The following is an 18,899-nucleotide window of genomic DNA, read 5'->3' as shown; positions in this document are numbered from 1 at the left end:
AGTGTAGGGAGTTTACTATGGGTATCTCTTACGAAATGTCAGCTAGGAAGAGGTAGATTTACAGGTATTTAGAGAGACTTTGGGCCCTAATGCTGGCAACCTGTGTTGTTCCACTGTCACTGCCATAGTTATTTGGAGTTTTTTTTTTCATGCAAGTCTCGATGTTGTGGTCATATTCAATAATGTGTAAATTTTGCATTGTAAAATTGTTGTTTTTTGTAAATCTCTTCCGAGCGTCCAACTGATAGTGATGTTTGGGATATTGTTATTGTGGTTATGAAGAAACTTTTCCACGATGTAATTATTTCAAATATGGAGTACCTATGACCATTGTTAATTCACTTCATTATCAATAGAATTGTTAAAATTATGAGTCTACTGAGAAGGTACGTCAATTATGGTAGGATATGGAAATGCAATTTACAAATATAAAGTATTATTAATAAATAAATTATAATACAGTAGTATATCAAACAAATTCAGATGTATTTTTGGAATTCTGAATTGGCAACAACCAGTGGTAATCAAAGACTCCTCAGTTTACATTTTCTGACATTGAAAGTGAATTTTTGAAACCGGAAAACAATATAAGGGGCTGGAAATCGTAGTGCTGAGAATGTTGCTACCTCACACTAGATACAAGTATTGGAAACCTATACAGTAATGAAACATGACAAAAATTATAATAGAAAATCTTGCCAAATTTTGCCTCTAACCTTTGTTGGGCAGCGGTGCACTTTAGTATTTTATTCTGGTGATTGTCGGAGGTTATTTCAGCTGGGAGGACCCCTGCCCGACAAAAGGATGGAGCCTGTCTCAATTAGGTGTTGATACCATGCTGAATTGAATACAGTAGAACCTGTATTGTGTATATACATGCTGAAGGAATGTAAAGTAATATGATGATTTACTGAACCAAACTAAGCTGAACTACTCCTGTCAATAAACAAAATATTGAATTCATACAAACTTCATTCCAGACAATAAAAAAAATATTTAGTAACGAACAATTAAAATATACTGTAGCATGATATGTAAATCTCTTAAGTGGACTGTACGGTATTCAGGGAACTGGTAAGATGCACATTAAATTGGGCATTTTCTACTGGAAGTGCCGTTGATATTTACATTTGTGTTATCAATAAATGAAGTTCGTTGAGCAAATTGTAGAACATTAATTTATTTGGTAAAACGTGATTGCAAATACTTCTGTATAGCCCTCCAGTTACTGGTAAGTCCTTTGTGCTAGACATAGGACATATCATCCAAATTTTTTCTCCATGTCACTTGTGGGATTAATACTCTTTGCAAATACCCAGTACTGAATTGCTCACAGCATTCCTCCATTGGATTAAGGATATAAAACATTCATCTCTCCATGGATCACTTATATGTCTGCAGTAAGCTTCTGCCCTCACTATTCATGGCTTGAGTAATGAGTTTCCTTAGATAGTATTGAGAGAAACCACAGAATGGGTATGCCTCTCTGCAGGAGTCCGTAGATTTTGTAGTTGCTCCAATGTCGGCTGCATGGACATACTGTTCTGCCCAGTCTGGGATTGGCTGCTGTGTGAAGTATGGTCTGTTGGAAGAGCTTGATTAAGATCCACTAATTAAAAAAAATAAAGATCTTCACCCGAAAAAAGATAGATAATAATTCCTAACTCTTCCATAAAGGCCTTTGTTGTATTGGTTGCAGTTAATAAAGGTAAAGTAAAAAAAAAAAAAAAATAATATATATATATATATATATATATATATATATATATATATATATATATATATATATATATATATATATATATATGATAACCACAAGGAAAGAAGAAAACACGAAGTTCCCAAGCGCTTTCGTGTAATCACATCTTAAGGGGTGAGTACAGACTAGAGAGAGAAATACAAACCAAGGTGTACATATACAGAGGAGGGTGAGACCAGGTCCACAATGGTCAGGTATTAGGTAATGACCCTACTCTATATATATATATATATATATATATATATATATATATATATATATATATATATATATATATATATATATATATATATATATATATATATCTCGCAAAGACTAGAGAGTGGTGGATATGTACTGAGTGCAACTATCGAGGAGTGTTATTCACTCATACCAGTGTCGGTTATTTCATCTGCTAATATACTGTACTTGTAAATACCATTCTTATTCCCTGAAATATAAAACTTTTTTTAGAAGCGTTACAATATAGGCACCAATGATGCTTGAGGGTGAAGACATGGAACCCTCATCTTGAGATATTTTTGGAACATATTTATGAATGCTGAATGAATGGGCTGAATAAAATGGGTTGCTGCTCAATACATAACTAAACAGCCTCATAAATTACGTTAATCCAGCCTAGCAGACAAGAATCAGCCATGTCACTATACCTAAAGGTTTTTCTAAATGCTGCTTCTTTAGCAGTGATAAGGTCATCAGGGTCAGCATGTATGGCACAGAGCACGAGGGGGAGGCATTGCATCGGGTCATGAAGTGTTGCACTCAGGAAGTCGTACCTGAGGTTTTGGTACTCGATGCCCACCGCACGGCGACCTCTCAGCACTGTTACTGTTGGCGCCAAGAAAATGTAACATTAGAAAAAATGATGCTTTTTAATACACATTAAGTTAGTAATACATTGTACATAACACTTGACTGGGAGAGCTCACCAGTAAGCAAGAGGGGCATTTGCCCCCCTCCCCCCTTATATTAAAAAAAAAATGTTGGGTGAGCCGACAATGATGTACAAAAACTGCGGCCACATGTTTTGTGATACAAAGGAAATGTAAAGCAGCTATATGCTTTTCGTGTGGAAGCTGGTGATTATGCATCAAAATCTCGTTTAGAAACGGTTTGCTCCAAAACCTCGACCCATATGCGAAGAGCAGTAAGGTAAGGTAACCAATACTATTTTACTTAATCAGTGGCTGTATATATTTGTGGTAAAGTATTTTTAATAACATGCTTCATCAGATGAATCTGAAGCACAAATTATTTCCGTGAAGTATTCAATCTTTAAGAATCGCTGTCCGTTCGTTTACTTTGTTGCTAACCCAACCAAGAGGAAGAGCCTGAGAATGAGGTGTAAATTCGTTCTCTGGATTTAAAGAGTTGAACTGGTGTATAAATTTTCTGAACCATTTTAAATGGAAGCAGGAAGTAATGCACTTAAACTTTGTTACGCCAATAGTATAAGGAGTAACTTCGTAAGTCTGTAAAGAGAGGGTGGGAGTGTCCCTCTCATACACCAGTAGCCAATCAGCCTCGATGTGCAGACAGTCAATGACCGTCCAGTGTGAGCCTCTGGTTGTGTCTGGTACGTGGTTGGTGTTTACGTATCGTGTGTTAGCTATTCTGCTCTCTGTTGTATGTAAATTGTGCTTAATATTCGTGAATAATAAGTTCCCCAGGTAGTGATAATCAGCCAGTGGTGTCGGGATATATATGGTAATGTAGGTGGCATGATATGGAGGGCTGGTTTGATATGAAAACAAAGAAAATGGAACGGGTGTGCTTGTGACAAAACAATAATGTAGATATGGACAAAATTGAAGTTATTTTCGACAAGTTTTGTGCTGTAGGGGACTTCAACCACCAAAGTGCTTGTCTCTAAGCTTGTGAGCTCAAATGGTGTGAAATGCAGCTGCATCCTGGACAGGCACTAATTTTCATCACCAACATCCCCCCCCACCACTTTACAACCGGGCGAGCACCAGCAGTCACTGTAAGTGTTAGTAGAAATACCTATGTAACAATACTAGTAACATTAATGTGATGATTATAATACACTTTTGGTAAAATTGCAGATTACAGCAACCAAAGAATTATAAATAGATTTTTTTTTCCTGGTGGATTTTGATCTGACATTCGTTTTTATTGGAAATCACTCGTTTTGGATTTAGCCCCCCCCCCCCCTCTAACAATAATGGGGGAATTCGGGGTTCTGGGTGGGGGAGAACCAAAATGAGTGATTTGTGGTAAAGGCGAATCCCAAAATTGTCCGAATCGCAACAAGAAAACATTAGAAGAACACATTACACACCAGACATTATGTTGTTTCTATCGATTGCATGTTCTAAATTCCCGGTACTCTGTGCTTGCTAACTTATACAGTATAACCAAACTAAACCTTACCTAACCCCCTAGCCGAACGGACCTCCAACAACTATGTAATAACAGTGTCGCATGGTCAGCCTTCACAAGAAAATAACAGGTGCCCTGATTTTATTCTTTTTAAAATTCAGTAACTTCCTCATTATCAATTTGCGACGGTAGTGTAATATATGGAAATGACCATAGAAAAAATAGTTCTATCGATTGGGTATATAGTAAATTTCCGGAATTCTGTGGTTGCTGTTTATTGCAATATTGCTACACTTTTCGCCTGTGCCATTTATGTTTGGTTTATTATTATATTTGTGGTAAAATTCTCCTATACATTATCACACCCATAATCTACGGTAAAGTATAGTACGTGCAGTGTCGTTCAAGATTCTTTGAACACGTAGTATAATATAATACGAAACAACAAATCATAACCATTAATTAAGCAACGGAGAACTAAGTAACCAATCACCGATCACTTTTTCATTCACACATAATTTTTACTATGTAAATAAACGGCCTTGAGTTGCCAACTGTCTCCAGCAGTGTTTGAAGAATCTTGGACGAGACTACATTCTCAACAAAAACTTCTCGAACACCTGGGCACGATGGATGTGAGAATAAGCAAAATGGAGCTTGTCATCTCGGAAGGGTTGCAGATTCTTCGTTCTTTTTTTCAGATTGCATAGTGCTTATAGCTTTCGAGAAGTTTTTGGTGAGAGTGTACTATCCAAATGAGACATTTCCAATAAATTCTAATATCTGGTGCTGTTATGCGTTTTTCAATTTGAAAAACTTTGACGCTTAAATATCTTCTTTTTTTTTTTTTGCTTTTTTGTTTCTTTTTGTTAATTCAGACTAAATTACCGTAATGTAAAAGTGTAACGCTCGCCGACTGTCACTACCTATGGACTGACTAGGTTGCCGTCTCAAGCAAGAGTTTTGTTACTCACTTCACTGCCATAAAATAGTACAAAAAGAAATTGATTGTGTTAGCAGTTAGCAGAGAAACCATAACAAGTTTTAGCGTAGGAAGACAGTTCATAATTCTCGCCCAGCTACCTGTCCTGCTGATGAATTTGTTCACGCATATTGTACACACTGCCACTTACCTCCTTCTCGGTTGGACTTTGCGTTGCTGCCGTTCGCCACTTTGATATTTTTGGCGACATCAACGTCACTTAGGACCAACACATTCACGTCTGGGACGAAGGAGAACGGATTCAAGAGCCTGAAGCCGTAGTAAATTAAATTGTACTGCATATTCCATAAATTCTGAGCAAACGTCTTAACTATCCTGCCGATTCCTCTTACGATTCCGACTGCGATGTCCCAGATTCCGCTTGCGATTCCAGATATGACGAAGCCTCCTCCATCCACCACTACCGTCCTCCAAACCCTTCTTATATGTGGCTGAAGACCCAGAAAGTTATGGGTGAGGGCGTTGTACACTATGCCAGTGCCGCCCCCAATTGTAACCTCCACAATAGGCTCGACGAAGTGGTCGTAGAAGCTATTAGAGATGCTGTCATACAGGTGGTTTAAGAAGAATGAGTGTGATGGGGCAGCGAATGCCAGTAGCACCACACTAACCACCACCATCTTCACTAAGGAGTTGGTCAACATGTTGAGGAGTGATGCATTAAGCGAGGATGAGCTGAATGTCTACACCAACTTTTTTCGCCAAATTGTGCATGTTTTTCTGTTCACTAGAGGCTTCTTGGGATTCATGTAATTGTCATGACGTTTTCCATGATCATTCTGCAAGTAAAGGATACGATATTCACTCACTATATTGATTCATGTGTTGAAATCGTTACGTATTGCATTGCTGATTGCATATTTATTACGAAAATTGGTAACATTCGGTATTGTAATGTGATAAATGGTATACCGTGAACGAAATCTTACTGGTATAAGTACTGTACTTCGTTCTCCTGTATTGAGATGAAACACACAGAGATCTACCTAGCAGTCATCACAACAACCGTCTATGAGCTGACTTGTCTTACTGTAAATATTTTCGCCACTCACTAAAACAGTCATCTGGAAAAAAAAATGGTGTACCTTCTTGTGAAGGCTGAAAAGAACCAAAGTACAGTACAGTATACAATTTAAAGGCACTAAATAAAGGTAAGTCTTCGAGTTCATTTACTCTTACTCATTTACTCACAGCTTTTGATTTTCCATTTGTCTTACAACAGTTAAATGTCTTTATTACCGATATTTTGCTCTTTTTCTTTTAATATCAGGTAATGGCTTACAATGATTAACTATTTCATGTTCATGTTTTGTTAACGATCGATCGATAGTAAACATGAGTTAACAAATATACGGACCATGTAGGTAAAATCTCCGGACTCGAAAATCCTTGGAGGTGGGAAACCCGGGCAGTTCGTATAAAACATTGAATACAGTACAGTACAAGGAGACCGCGGAGCCCCACTAGACCACCTTTACTTCCCGAACTTTATTAAGTTATTCATTCACTTGTTTACGCACGGGTTGTCTACAAAACGTAAAAACACCCACTAGCCAAGTGTCCTAGTTTAGAGGTAACACATGAATGGCTCTTGGTGCATGTTTTCAAGATTCAGTTTGAGAAAAGAAATTAAGTTTCGAGGCATGAAGGAGACAAAAACTGGTTAGAATGCCCCTCATAAAGATCAGGTTCAGGAGAAAGGCTCGGGTGATCATGGGGGATTAATGAGTCAGTGGCAGTCATTATTTTGAAGAAGCCTTTACTGAAATCGTAGTGAGGAAATTGATCATGAAAAGTAGGATTGGCTTGTCAGTAGATGCGTACTAGTTAACTGCTCGTCTGCATTGTATTATTTCTATACTATAGCCGAGGCTGCCATACCCATTTATTGACGAAGGATTTCATTTCCATATATTAAAAAAAAGTGTTGTGTATTCTCCACACGTAGAAGCCACGTTAAACTGTAATCTTTACCGTTGTCGCCAGGCTGTTAGGCAAGTTTTTACTGTATAGTGTATAGGGCGGATCTTCTTACGAAAAAAAAAAATATTGGTTAAAGAGTTGGTTGAGTCTTGTCATTTCCAGCCTTTGGTTATAAAGAAAAGCTTGAACTTCCTGTCTATAGACACCTGTTGAATCTCATGTCCTCTAGTCGACAGCCTCCGCAAATGAAAACCCTCCCCTCCCAACTGATGAAGGTTATACAGTGGCAGTGACAGTATCGTAATACTGATACTCCACTTTCTAACAAAAGCAGATTAATACTAGCGCACAGTCTGTGATACAGTGGTCAAAGTCTTATTTTCTGTGACTAATTATTCTTACCATTCATGGATGTCTAAATAACGGGGTTAAGGGGTTAGAGCTTAGGGTTATGACCGGGATAAAAAAAAACTTGTGTTTAGCTGAAAAGCGTCGGCCGAGAAGCAGCCTGTAGCGACCCTAAAAAAGCCACTATCTCCCGTAAACCGGTCTGTAGCTACCTGACCCTGGCCCTGAGTAGGTGGAGAGTGGAGAGAGAAAGTTGGGTGGTGACACAGGTTTCTCTCTCTTACTGTTAGCGAGAGAATTATTTACATGTTTCATTATTGTGCATAATTTTGGTCAGAAAACACAAATGCTATTTGACACTAAAAATTACATTTAATAAGGTGATGTTGAGTCTAGTTTGGCGGTAATAAAATAGATATATAGTATTTTTACACGCAAAGGTTGGCTGAGCGGAGTGCCCGGCATTGGAAGACACCACCACGTTTGTTTGGTAAAGGCATCATGTCGCTGTTTGCCGGCAGGTGATCTTCTTACCGTATCTCGGTCATTTTTCCGGTTTCACAGTAGATGAGTAAAGTCAGGTACTGTATCATTGGTCGGAACTGTGCTCGCCCTTGGGGTGATAGTTCTTGTATCCTTACAGGCAAGAACATATCCTACTCTGATATGTAGGACGCTTCGGCCTCTTATTCTTACACTAGGACGAAATTAAACCTATTTTCACAAAAGTTCTGCATCTTTCAAATTTTATTTTACGTCATCCCCCCCACAGGACGTCTAGAGCCACAATATCCGCCCATATGTTATGTTGTCCATTTGATGTATGAATCGTGAGAAACAGCCTCCATATTCTTTGCGCTTTAATTATTACTCCTCCCATATATTTGACTAATGTATGAATAAACGATAAACCATAGTTAATATCTCCAACACCACTACTGTTTGGCGTTGTACACATCTCTGTCGTATAAAGCATCTACAAGAAGAAAGTTTAGTAATTACAAAATGTTCAGGAATTTATAGTTATATCTTCCATCTATAGTTTCAGTTATCATGTTTCGACGTCTCCGATACTGCACAAAACTTGACACATTTCGTTTTTTCACTTCAAGTTCATTCTGTTTGCATAGCAGTTTGATGTTGCTGAAGTGCAAATTATTGGAATGTATTGCACACACACGCACTACACACTCAGAACCATATGATACGTTGTCCTTTAGGATATACACTACATCCTTGTATGGGGGAGATCATGAATTGCAGAAACAGTAGGAGTGAGAGGTGATGTAGTTATAATCACGCAATGTATGCTCACGCCGGAGCTGCCGCTCACCCTCTCGCAACACCAGGCAACACAACACTGACCCACAACTCCACAATCTAGCCGCGCCGCTTGGTCACTACTCCCACAGCACCGGGGCACAACCATCTCCTCATCCAGCTGATAAGTAATTGTGAAAGTTGAGTTTGTGGGCCACAGTTTTTGTAAACTAGTTTTTTACATATTTTTGTTTTGCCCTGCGACATATTTTCTGATGTATCCGTTCCATTCCATAGTAGCTTGACGCCACCACTTCCGTACATTTACTGTTTCACCAACAGTGGCTGGGTTATTCTTGACTGTTACAACACTCGCCTCCTAGAAGGGTACCACCAGTCCAACCAGCTATGAATGGGTACTTAACTTAACAGCTGGGGAAGTGTTGGCCCACACTTCCTCCTTGCGCATAAAAAATGGATTTGCCTACAATATGGTTGGTGTATTCAAGCTGCACTATACGGGACCAAATTAAAAAACTCCCCCACACAAACATATAGCTGTGTGATAATTTGAACTTATTATCTGTGTCCATCCAGATCACACCTGTCGTCCCCACCGCCTCAATACACCTGTCGTCCCCACCGCCTCAATACACCTGTCGTCCCGCAAGCCTCTGGTGTACCGCTTTCAGTATCTGTTGGACCGTGAACCTCGGTACAGCACCGTCATCAACGTTTACAAAATGTTTCTCGTTCTTCAGACGCACGACTTTTTGAGTTTAATACAATGTCTCCATCAACGACTGCCGGCTGATTTTATGCTGCGTTGAAATCCAATTTCCGTCCTACTTAACCAGACAAGTTTTTCGTGCGACAAACGTTCAGGATATAGTTTACTGATTCGTGTCTGTTAAATTCAGCTAACTAGAGACAATACCTAAAAAAAAAAACACAAATTATGTGTGTATATTTCCAGGCCTGTACTTAATTAATTTCATAAGATAATACTTAAATTTACAGGCTTGTGCTTACAAATATAGAGGTTTGTCCTTAATCTTCCAGGTTGCTACTTGTGTATTGTCCAGTGCATTGAGGTCGTTTCGTTAGAGTGCTGAGCCGGACACACTCGCACTTCCACACTGTTTCATAACTAAAGAGAAGATCACTCACACAGTCATCCTTCTCGGGGTAGGAATGAGTCAAGGTTGGTGGGAGGGCGCCAGTCAACACCTGCAGGTGAGAGGAGGGAGGGGGTTGGCCGCGAGGATGTGGGTCACCGCCCGGACCACCGCCGCTGTTGTTACTCTCTCTTCCTCGCTGCTCCAGGCCATGCTAGCTTCTCTGTTTCCTTGCCTGACTGTCTTAAGGTGAGACTTTGTGTGCTTGTGCTCGGCTCATTATCTGTTTGTCTCGGTGATTTTTGTATCCCTTGTGTTTATTGTGTTTGTTGTTTGTATACTTCTTATTTACATCCTTGACAGGTGACTGATTAGTTTATTTGTTTGTTTATGTGTATCTGAAACCCCTGTTCCACTTGAGGAGGTGATTATGACAGAAAAACCTTCAAGCTACCCAGGTTAAACTGTTCCACTGTCCCACCTCACACCCTCCCAAGACCTGTCCCTTTAGTGTACTCCTCCAGGATCCTGGAGTCTGACTCCTCTACGCTGTCCTTCACTAAACACTTCATCCTCCTGACCCACACCTCAGGTCTTTGGCTTTTCCTTCACGTGCGTGACCCATATCTACATATTTCAGCCTCCTGTTTCAGAGTTTTCACATCGTCTCCCAGCCACTTATACGCATTGGGTTTTATCGCATACAATAACTCTCGCCGTTAATTTCCAGACCTAATGCAGGGATGCAGTCGACTGCCTGAAAGGTGACTGGGTTCGCGCCGGGGGCACCTACAGTCGACCCAGTTGTCGTAGTGAATGGGTACTGTACCTGAGTTTTGTTGGGGAGCGAAGTTGGACGATTGCAGTGCTGACCACACTGTCTCCATGTGTACAGAAGCTAGTAATCAGTTTGTCAGGTTTATATGACCTACTTTCACACCGATGCACTAAAGTCTGCTTTGTCATAATAAGTCTTTTACATTTATATGAATGCCACATGTAGCATACGTTTCTTCATATGAGGATATTGTTGTGTTGCCATACATAACCTACACCGTCCCTACCTTTCCTGAACGTTGTAGGTTGCCGTCTATCTCTACGCTGTTAATCCCTTCCATCCTTCTGATTTTCATACACCTTCCCTGATGCACTCGACAAGCTAGAGAGCCTCCCTGATGCACTCGACAAGCTAGAGAGCCTCCCTGATGCACTCGACAAGCTAGAGAGCCGCCCTGATGCACTCGACAAGCTCTCTCTCTCCACTTTTAGAAAACATTAGTTAACAAGTGAAGGGTGTCAAAGCTTTGTTAAGAAATAAACTTATTGTCCTACGAGTAGACAGCATGTACTCGTTCTGAAGCGCCCGCAGCTATAGTCAATAACTACAAGTGTCAACAACCAGATAATAGTTTATTTATTTAACAGGTAAAATATGCACATAAATAACATGCTCGTGGCTTAACGTAGAAATTAATCATGATATTATAAATATAATTACAGTTCATAAATAAATACTGTAATTATCTCAATGATACCTCAGTAGATTTTCGGCTATAATTGTATACACAAATTATATTTGTGGTGTATACATAGTCATGGATTATATACATGAATATTGGATGGGAATTATAGTGTCCGTTTTCAAAGTCAACCACAATGGCAGTTAGAAAGAATGGATATTAGGGAATTATGGGGGAGACTGTGTTAATTCTGATCCAGCGCTGCGCCTCCAGGGGAACGGACATGTAGGAGTGGAATAACGACTCAAACGAAAATGGATATGCAAGTACCCATAGGTCCAGCTGAGTACATAATACCATGGTAACAATACTATGTAGTTCTGTAATATAGTGATGGCGCAAACAATACAAGCAAATACAAAGTAAAGAGACACTGGCACTTACTGACGCCTGTAGTGGGACTTAGGAGTGCAAACAGCCTCTCTGCCGTCCTCAGAAAGGACATAATGTAGGAGAAGCCGAAGAAGGCACTCTTAGCTGAGAGTCCTAGGCCTAAGGTGGTGGCGGAGGGCGCCAGATGGAGGAGGAGGAGCAGCAGCAGGACACAGTTCGGCCAAGGACCCCACCTCATCCTTCTTCCTGTTGAATTGAATTGTAACAGTTTATTTAACCAGAAAAATACAGATACAGAGTGGGTAATAATAACAATATTAACATGGCTGAGCCAGTTGAGAACCTGAGCTCTCTTTGAGGCACCTGATGTATACTATACATTTATCTCAAGGAAGTATTATGTAACATCTGGTATCATCTGGAATAGTACAATAGCATGGTAGTAATAAGTACATCTCATAATGTTACCACGGTTATCACTTCAATATTTATTTATTTTATTATTTATTTTTTATTTATTTATTTATTTAATTTTTTTAGTGCTGAGGATAATGAAGTTGTTTACTAATTTTGATTAACGTGTATATTGATAAATGATAAGAGTTTTGAACTATTCCACTGTCCAACTTACAGACAACGACACAAGAATAACAAAATATATGATAGTATGGCATGGAAAGTCCTAGGCTATAGAGTTTTCTTTAACTTAATTGTCTAAATAAAGAAACTGCATGACACACGAGCCGAGCATGTTGAAGCGGATATAGTAATGAGAAGATTTAAGTTTGTAACTACCTGTATAAAGTAAAAATATTAAGGTGAGGAGGAGGAGGGGGGTTAGGGTTCTGAGTACAATGTGTTCTGGGTTAAGATGTTTAATACTTCTTAATGTCTGGAGTAAGAATCGTGGACTATTTTTACCAGTGAATTATCAATTGGTTAATACGTTTTTATTACCTTTATTAATTGTACTTTCGATGGATAATGTTTCGTAGAAGTGGTGGACTAACTTCAGTTTAGGGGTAAGAGCGTGTTATGACAGGTTCGGAATTGTTGAGAATATTATTGGCCACTGTAATTTGGGCAGTTTTCAGCGGCCGGGTAGAAGTGCCTTATCTTCCACCAAGAAGATATTTTACAATTCTACCAACTTTCTCGGAAATGACGCGTTATGATTGTGTCTATTACCAAGTGCTTCTAGGAGTCTCACACACACACACACACACACACACACACACCTGATTAACGGCATATATTCTACTCGTGTGTTTCCTCACCTGTCTGTCTTGGTAGCTGAAGAGTGGCTCCTCACACAGGCGTTTGTCTCATAGGCCACAGGTACTTCACTGGGTCACTCACACCACAGAGGGGCTTTAAACACGACGAACTCCAGCGCAGCACGAGAGATATCAAGAGGGCTACACACAATCAAGGAGATATTTCGATACAAGAGACTTCTCCAGATACACTCGTCTTAACCACTATTGAAGTCTTAGAACACAGCCATCGTCTGAGGTCCATAGCAGACGTCCAAGAGGCCCTAAGACACGCCCTACGAGACAACAAGAGCACAGGGGACGTCGCTGAAACACTACACAATAAGTCAGAGAGAACCAAATAGGTTATCTTTCGACGATCTCTTTAGTGCTAATGACGGGGGTGGACGATCACTTTTTAGTGTGTGTGTGTTCCTTGATGTATGTGGTGGTGTATTGATATGCCTGTCAGTGTGTGGGTGTACCTGAGTGTACCTAGTGATCCAAGGGTGTATTTGTCGGTGTGTGTTTGTGTACTTGGTGATATGTGGGTGTACCTGGTGATATGTGGGTGTATCTGGTAAAATGTGGGTGTACTTGGTGATATGTGGGCGGACCTGGTGATATGTGGGTGGACCTGGTGATGTATGGGTGGATCTGGTGAAATGTGGGTGTACCTTAAATGTATGGGTGTCGGTGATAGAGATGGAGGAGTGAGGAACGCGTGCGGACACCTCAGCGCTCGGCTAGCCACTGTGACCTAAAAGGACTCGAGTAGACTACACCACCCCCACCCATCTCACCCCCTGTTGGCTGATCCCTCCCATTCTTATTGGTTACACACACACACACACACACACACACACACACACACACACACACACACACAATAAAAAAGTAAACTGATTTTAAAATACTGTACTATGCTGTCTTTCGCTAACAGGAACACTGGGAGGGGACTGTACAGCGGTGAACTATCTAGTTACCGAAACATAACCCAAATCCTATTCCTTTTCGTCTATCATGTTATTGCCTCGCCACGCATCTACGACAAATAAATCAACCGTGTGTTCGTACGTCTTTTACAAACTGCCTCGACTCAGACGCTGTTGGTCAGATAATCATGAAACTTCACTATATCGTAATTAATAATAGTAATACAACATCAAGTCAACAAGTAGGTCATTTTGTGTAGTACATACTGACCGAAGTTAATTTTATAGTTAACCTTCGTGTTTGCGGCTCATTGTGGGCTGTTCAATTGACAATACGAAAGCGACGCAGTTTTCTACTTTACAATATCATAGATTTTTTCATGGATATTTTGTTTTATGTATTTACTTTTTATTTATTTAGCTATCAAATTATTTAAATAATTATCTACTTATTATTTATTTATTTATTTATTTTTTATAGTTTTCCGTATTATAAAACGTTTGTCTTAGCTCAAGTAAAGTATCTTTTCAGGATGACTAGGCTACTCATAATTTGCTGAAGATGGTGTAGTGTCGAAAGTGAAGGAAGGAGGTAAACTGAGGGGGAAAGAGTGTCAACAAGTACAAGGAATGGGTGTAAATAACAAATATAAGGAAGTAAACTGAGGAAGGAATGGGTAAACAGCAACAAGAACAAGAAAGGAAGGCGGTTAAGTCAACACACCTTCCCGAGTCACAAACTTTCTCCCGTCTTTCTTTGTCTTCTTTATTCTCTCTCCCGGACCCCGCCATTCTTGCCACCTTCTGTTCTTCTTTTTTCTTTTTACCTAAAATATACGTGGAAAAATTACTTTGAGATACCTTACCGTTCGTGGCCATCAGCTCCCTGTATCCTGCTTCCTAAATGTCCACTGGGATGCAGATCTTAATTACTGTTCGTCGGTATTATAAGATCTGAATAATTTTACTCTTGGCATCAATGTTATAATACAATAATATCTTGTCTTTTGTATTCTATTTATTAGTCTGGTGTTCTTTATAATTTGTTGTTGTTTATTCGTTAATCTTAGGGTAGATATTATTATTGTTATTATTTTTAAAGGTTATACATTGATAAATATGATACGTGTTCTGTTGTGGCTTTCTCAGAAGAGTTGTGATAAATGCAGATTTGTTTTATTTGCTGTGTTGACCGGTTTTAGTTATTTAATCATGAGGTAAAGTAATTCAGGGATTTTTTTTTTAGCTGCTCACCGTTATGTCAGTTCAATGTCCGACTTTCCCAACTGACAAAATTTTCTTTTACAATTTAAGGGAGTTACTTCAAGCGCGGATTATTTTATGTTTCTTCTTTCTCGTTATTTACGTTTGTTTATGGGGAAGAAACAGTGATAAGGTTAAATTACATTCGAATCACTGTACCACAAACTCTCATCTCCACTGTTTGGTTTATAGTTGGCATAAAACCCGCTCAACCTAAACTCAGTCTGACTCACTATTAGCTACACAGTTAAGTCAGAAGTGAGTTTGTTTTTGTTCAGGTGAAAAATAATATATTTATATGTTGGTTCAAAGTTTGTACTGTATCCAGGTTCTGCAGTTGCTCGTACTGCTGTTAATAATGTTGTTGTTGTTAATTTTGTCGCGATCAGTGTGAGTAATATTTTAATTTTTGTCTCCATTGACACCACTTAACACCATTGTAGATATAGTGATCATCACCACCAAGTATAACATCTAAACAGGAGAATACCCTAGGTGGACCTTATGTACCGTGTGTTATATACAAATATTATCCTTCCATTAAAGGAACAAGGGCAACGGGGTGATTAGTCACAAACTGCGTTAATCCGCTCTTGTAAAAACTCCCCTCACCCACGTAAAACATTATCAGACAGGTCAGGAAAGGTGATCATTGGGCTGACTTAACACAGCCAAAAAGTACCGTGGACTAGATAATTCACTGTCAGGGAAGAAGCCAGCCACTTACAGCGAGAGCAACAGCGTGAACCTGGCGTGACTGATGCACCCTTAGTGGGGAGGTTCCCAGCCGTGACCGTCTCGTCCACTGAACACTGGAGAGAATGCTTAATTAATGAGAGAACTTTCTGTTCTTGTGATTTTATTTTAATTGCTTGTTTTGTCTGCAACATGGGAGCTTGTCTGGATGCCTGGATCTGGTATTAAGATCTGCCGTGAAGATTCAACATTACGAAAAGCAAAAGGATATTGTAGTGGACGTCTCCCCTACAAACTGCGTATCGCATTCCAATGTGCCGCCTCCCCTAGCAACCAAGCGAGAGCTGTCCCCAGATGTTACCGTATCTTAGCAACGAAACTAGTCACCGGCTACTTCTCGGGTTTTCCCAACATGACTCATAGAGGACTGGCGGCTGCTGCGGCGTGTATATAAGCTCTGTCTCTCCCTTGAGATTCCAATAAGAAAGATGAAGCGATCTGGTTGAGCCCAGATTCTTTCTACTCCTACTGTATTTCAGTTTCACCACTTTTCCTTCAACCCCTAATAATCTTCTTTCACCTCTTAACTAAAGACTTCGTATCGTATCGAGATTCAGTCTGACCAATCTTCTTGAACAAGCAACACCTCCTCCTCTGCCGCTGCCTGGCGACCCTCGCCTCTCCTCCGCCTGCCTGGCGGTCCTCGCTCCCGCCAGCGAGCATGTCCTTCTCTGAGCTTCCTCACCAACCAACTCTCATTCTGGCCCATCTTCCTGAACACGCAACACCTCCTCCCAGCAAGCTCCTAGCTGTCCAGCATTCATTCAACCAGGAGGCCAGCAACAGGCAACATCTTCTCTAACGAAGCTCCTGCACATCTACCTCCTTCAACACGCTTCAACACGCTACTCACCGAACGTCTTCTACTGAGCAGCTCCTCACCACAAGCACCTCCAGCACCAGACTGTCTATCATATAACTTATATTATACAAGAAAACCACATTAGAGTTTCCTTCCATCCTGAGTGCTAGACAACATTAATATATCACGATACCCCTACAATATACTCAGGTCGTGTCATATATTTCGGCGGACGAAGAAACATTAACTGAGACATGTGAAAAGGACCTGGATGTGTATGCTGACAACGATATGAAGTTCTCGGGCCGTTATGAGAAGAGGCAATTCAAGCAAATAAGGCAATAGTTCTTATAAGAAGGTCGTTCATTTACCTAGATGGTCCATCTCTCATAAAGGTCTTCAAAGGTGAGGTGCTTCCCGTTTGGAGTACCGTCACCCCGTCTGGTCCCCAAGATATGCTAGAGGATATCAGTTGATTGAAAATGTCGAAAGGAGGGCCACCAGACTGGTGCCTACACTCCGGCACCTCCGGGACCCGGGGATCACTTATGCTGATCTCAAGTCATTAGGAATCTCTTGTTCATCCATACACCTGTCAAACAAAATTGTAAGTCAGGTCACTTGGTAAGTTCAGATACTCTACACAATTTCCTACCGTCACTAAAATGTAAATTAAAAAAAAATCATAAGCGTAAAAGTGTTAATCTGACGGTTGAAATAGTCTGAGCGTGCCTTTACCCATTATTATACTATAGTGGAAGGAACGGAAATTATGAGTATCAATTTATCTGTAATCGAAGAACATTTTATTAGTCTGCCTTTTATTATATAACGTTTTCTGTAACGTGTTAGTTTGCTCCAAGTTGCGATGTACATTTATTGAACCTAATTTTTTTTAATGCTATGAAAAATTATTGCCATAGTTTAAGAGAAACTTACCGCAGTGTTAATTATTTATAATAAAAATATATTGTTCTATTTTACTTTTATAATAATCTTTAGAAACATTTCAGGGAAGATGTTCTGAAACTCGGTAAGAAAAAGAAAACTACTCTTCAGGGTAACTTAAAGAAATAACTGAGCGTACTGTAATGTGATGGGAATTAACCCGCGGAAGGGATTTGCTTAAAATAGAAATAATAAACTATCTAAACGCAGGGGCTATTACCAAATTTTTTAAAATATAATCGAGGAACGGCGGCCAGAAATACATCAAAACAACAACAAAGGTCAAGGTTCAGGGTCAAGGTCAGAATAATCTCAACCTTAGTTTATTCGGGGCGCGATTGGTTACAAGAGGAAAAATAACACTATACTAAAATGTTATCTTAGAAATAGCTATCCTTGTAGGTGTTCATATTGAAAGTCCAAAAGGTCAAGTTGAAAATTAAATTCCCATTACTTTAACATATAAGTATATAATCGAAAGTATAACCAGAAGAGGAATATGAATAAGGAGTTGATCGTGGCAATACGTGTTTTTCGTCTAAGAGATTTGGATGGTGTTCTGTGCAACTAGATTAGGAACAACAATGAATATATAAGATTGATTTACGAGACACAATGATACGTTTCACTAATTGCTTTTCCAGACATGCTTGTAAACTCTTGATTCTTCCTCAACACGCACCTATAACTCTTGGTTGGATTTATTACTGTATTTGTTGTATACAGTTCGGTTTTCTTGTCTTCATTTCCAGTAGTTAGTTAAAACAATCAGTTATGGCTGAAAGAATAATAATTATGTCGGTGATAGAAATGCATTATGACACTAAGGGGAAACACGCATAACAAAAAACACCACACAGTAACACAACAGCGAGAACAGTGATGCACACATTGCCCTCCCCTCAGGCGCACCCACCCCCCTACCTCCTGCTGCCGCTCATTACTGTCGAACAATAACTGACACTACTAACAGGTTATTCTAACACAACGCAATTTTCGATCTGTTGAATGTGCTAGAGCGATTTAAATTCGTCCTTGGCATCAATCGTGATAACGTCTTTTTTTCTTTTTGCATTTAAATCATGGATGAGGGACAACCTTGATAATAAATGTACTACTCATATATATAATGTTACTGACGATAAAAGATTGAGAGAAACCCTGAATCGATTATTTTATGACCGGACCGTATATTTTGATTTGTATTTCTGTACTGTATTATTGCAAAAAAATTATCTTAGTTCCGTGAGTGAGAGGTGGCCCGCAGTTGTCGTACAGAGTGGCGCCGGCAGCTTGTGTTGTGTGGGACAGCCCGGCCCGGCAGAGGTTAGT

At 39.7% G+C, this 18,899-nt stretch overlaps 1 protein-coding gene across 6 annotated transcripts; it reads right to left on the bottom strand.

Moving 5' to 3' along the window:
* Positions 1-419: 419 nt before the first annotated feature.
* On the bottom strand, positions 420-13,605 carry LOC121876546. Of its 6 annotated transcripts, none has more exons than XM_042381784.1 (4): positions 12,885-13,605; positions 11,659-11,853; positions 2,410-2,587; positions 420-1,582 (listed from the first exon to the last, which is right to left on the bottom strand). In XM_042381784.1, the coding sequence occupies exons 2-4, from the start codon at positions 11,843-11,845 to the stop codon at positions 1,384-1,386; spliced, it is 564 nt and encodes a 187-aa protein (XP_042237718.1). In that variant the 5' UTR covers positions 11,846-11,853; positions 12,885-13,605; the 3' UTR covers positions 420-1,383. The 6 variants fall into 6 exon arrangements, with proteins under 6 accessions (XP_042237718.1, XP_042237704.1, XP_042237681.1 ...); XM_042381770.1 differs by lacking the exons at positions 11,659-11,853; positions 12,885-13,605 and adding exons at positions 5,236-5,884; positions 8,742-8,830; XM_042381747.1 differs by lacking the exons at positions 11,659-11,853; positions 12,885-13,605 and adding exons at positions 5,236-5,884; positions 8,710-8,808.
* Between the last annotated feature and the right edge of the window lie 5,294 nt (positions 13,606-18,899).

Source organism: Homarus americanus, unplaced genomic scaffold (assembly GCF_018991925.1).
Source record: "Homarus americanus isolate GMGI-L3 unplaced genomic scaffold, GMGI_Hamer_2.0 scaffold33468, whole genome shotgun sequence".
In the NCBI taxonomy this organism is placed as follows: domain Eukaryota; kingdom Metazoa; phylum Arthropoda; class Malacostraca; order Decapoda; family Nephropidae; genus Homarus; species Homarus americanus.
This window is presented reverse-complemented; position numbering and strand designations above follow the sequence as displayed.

Coding starts and splice junctions, on each gene's coding strand:
- LOC121876546 (XM_042381770.1), bottom strand. CDS start 5,749: ATGTTGACCAACTCCTTAGTGAAGATGGTGGTGGTTAGTGTGGTGCTA. Junction 2,588..5,235: donor AAAGTCCAACCGAGAAGGAG/GTAAGTGGCAGT, acceptor TGGCGCCAACAG/TAACAGTGCTGAGAGGTCGC. Junction 1,583..2,409: donor GCATTTAGAAAAACCTTTAG/GTATAGTGACAT, acceptor CTCTTCCAACAG/ACCATACTTCACACAGCAGC.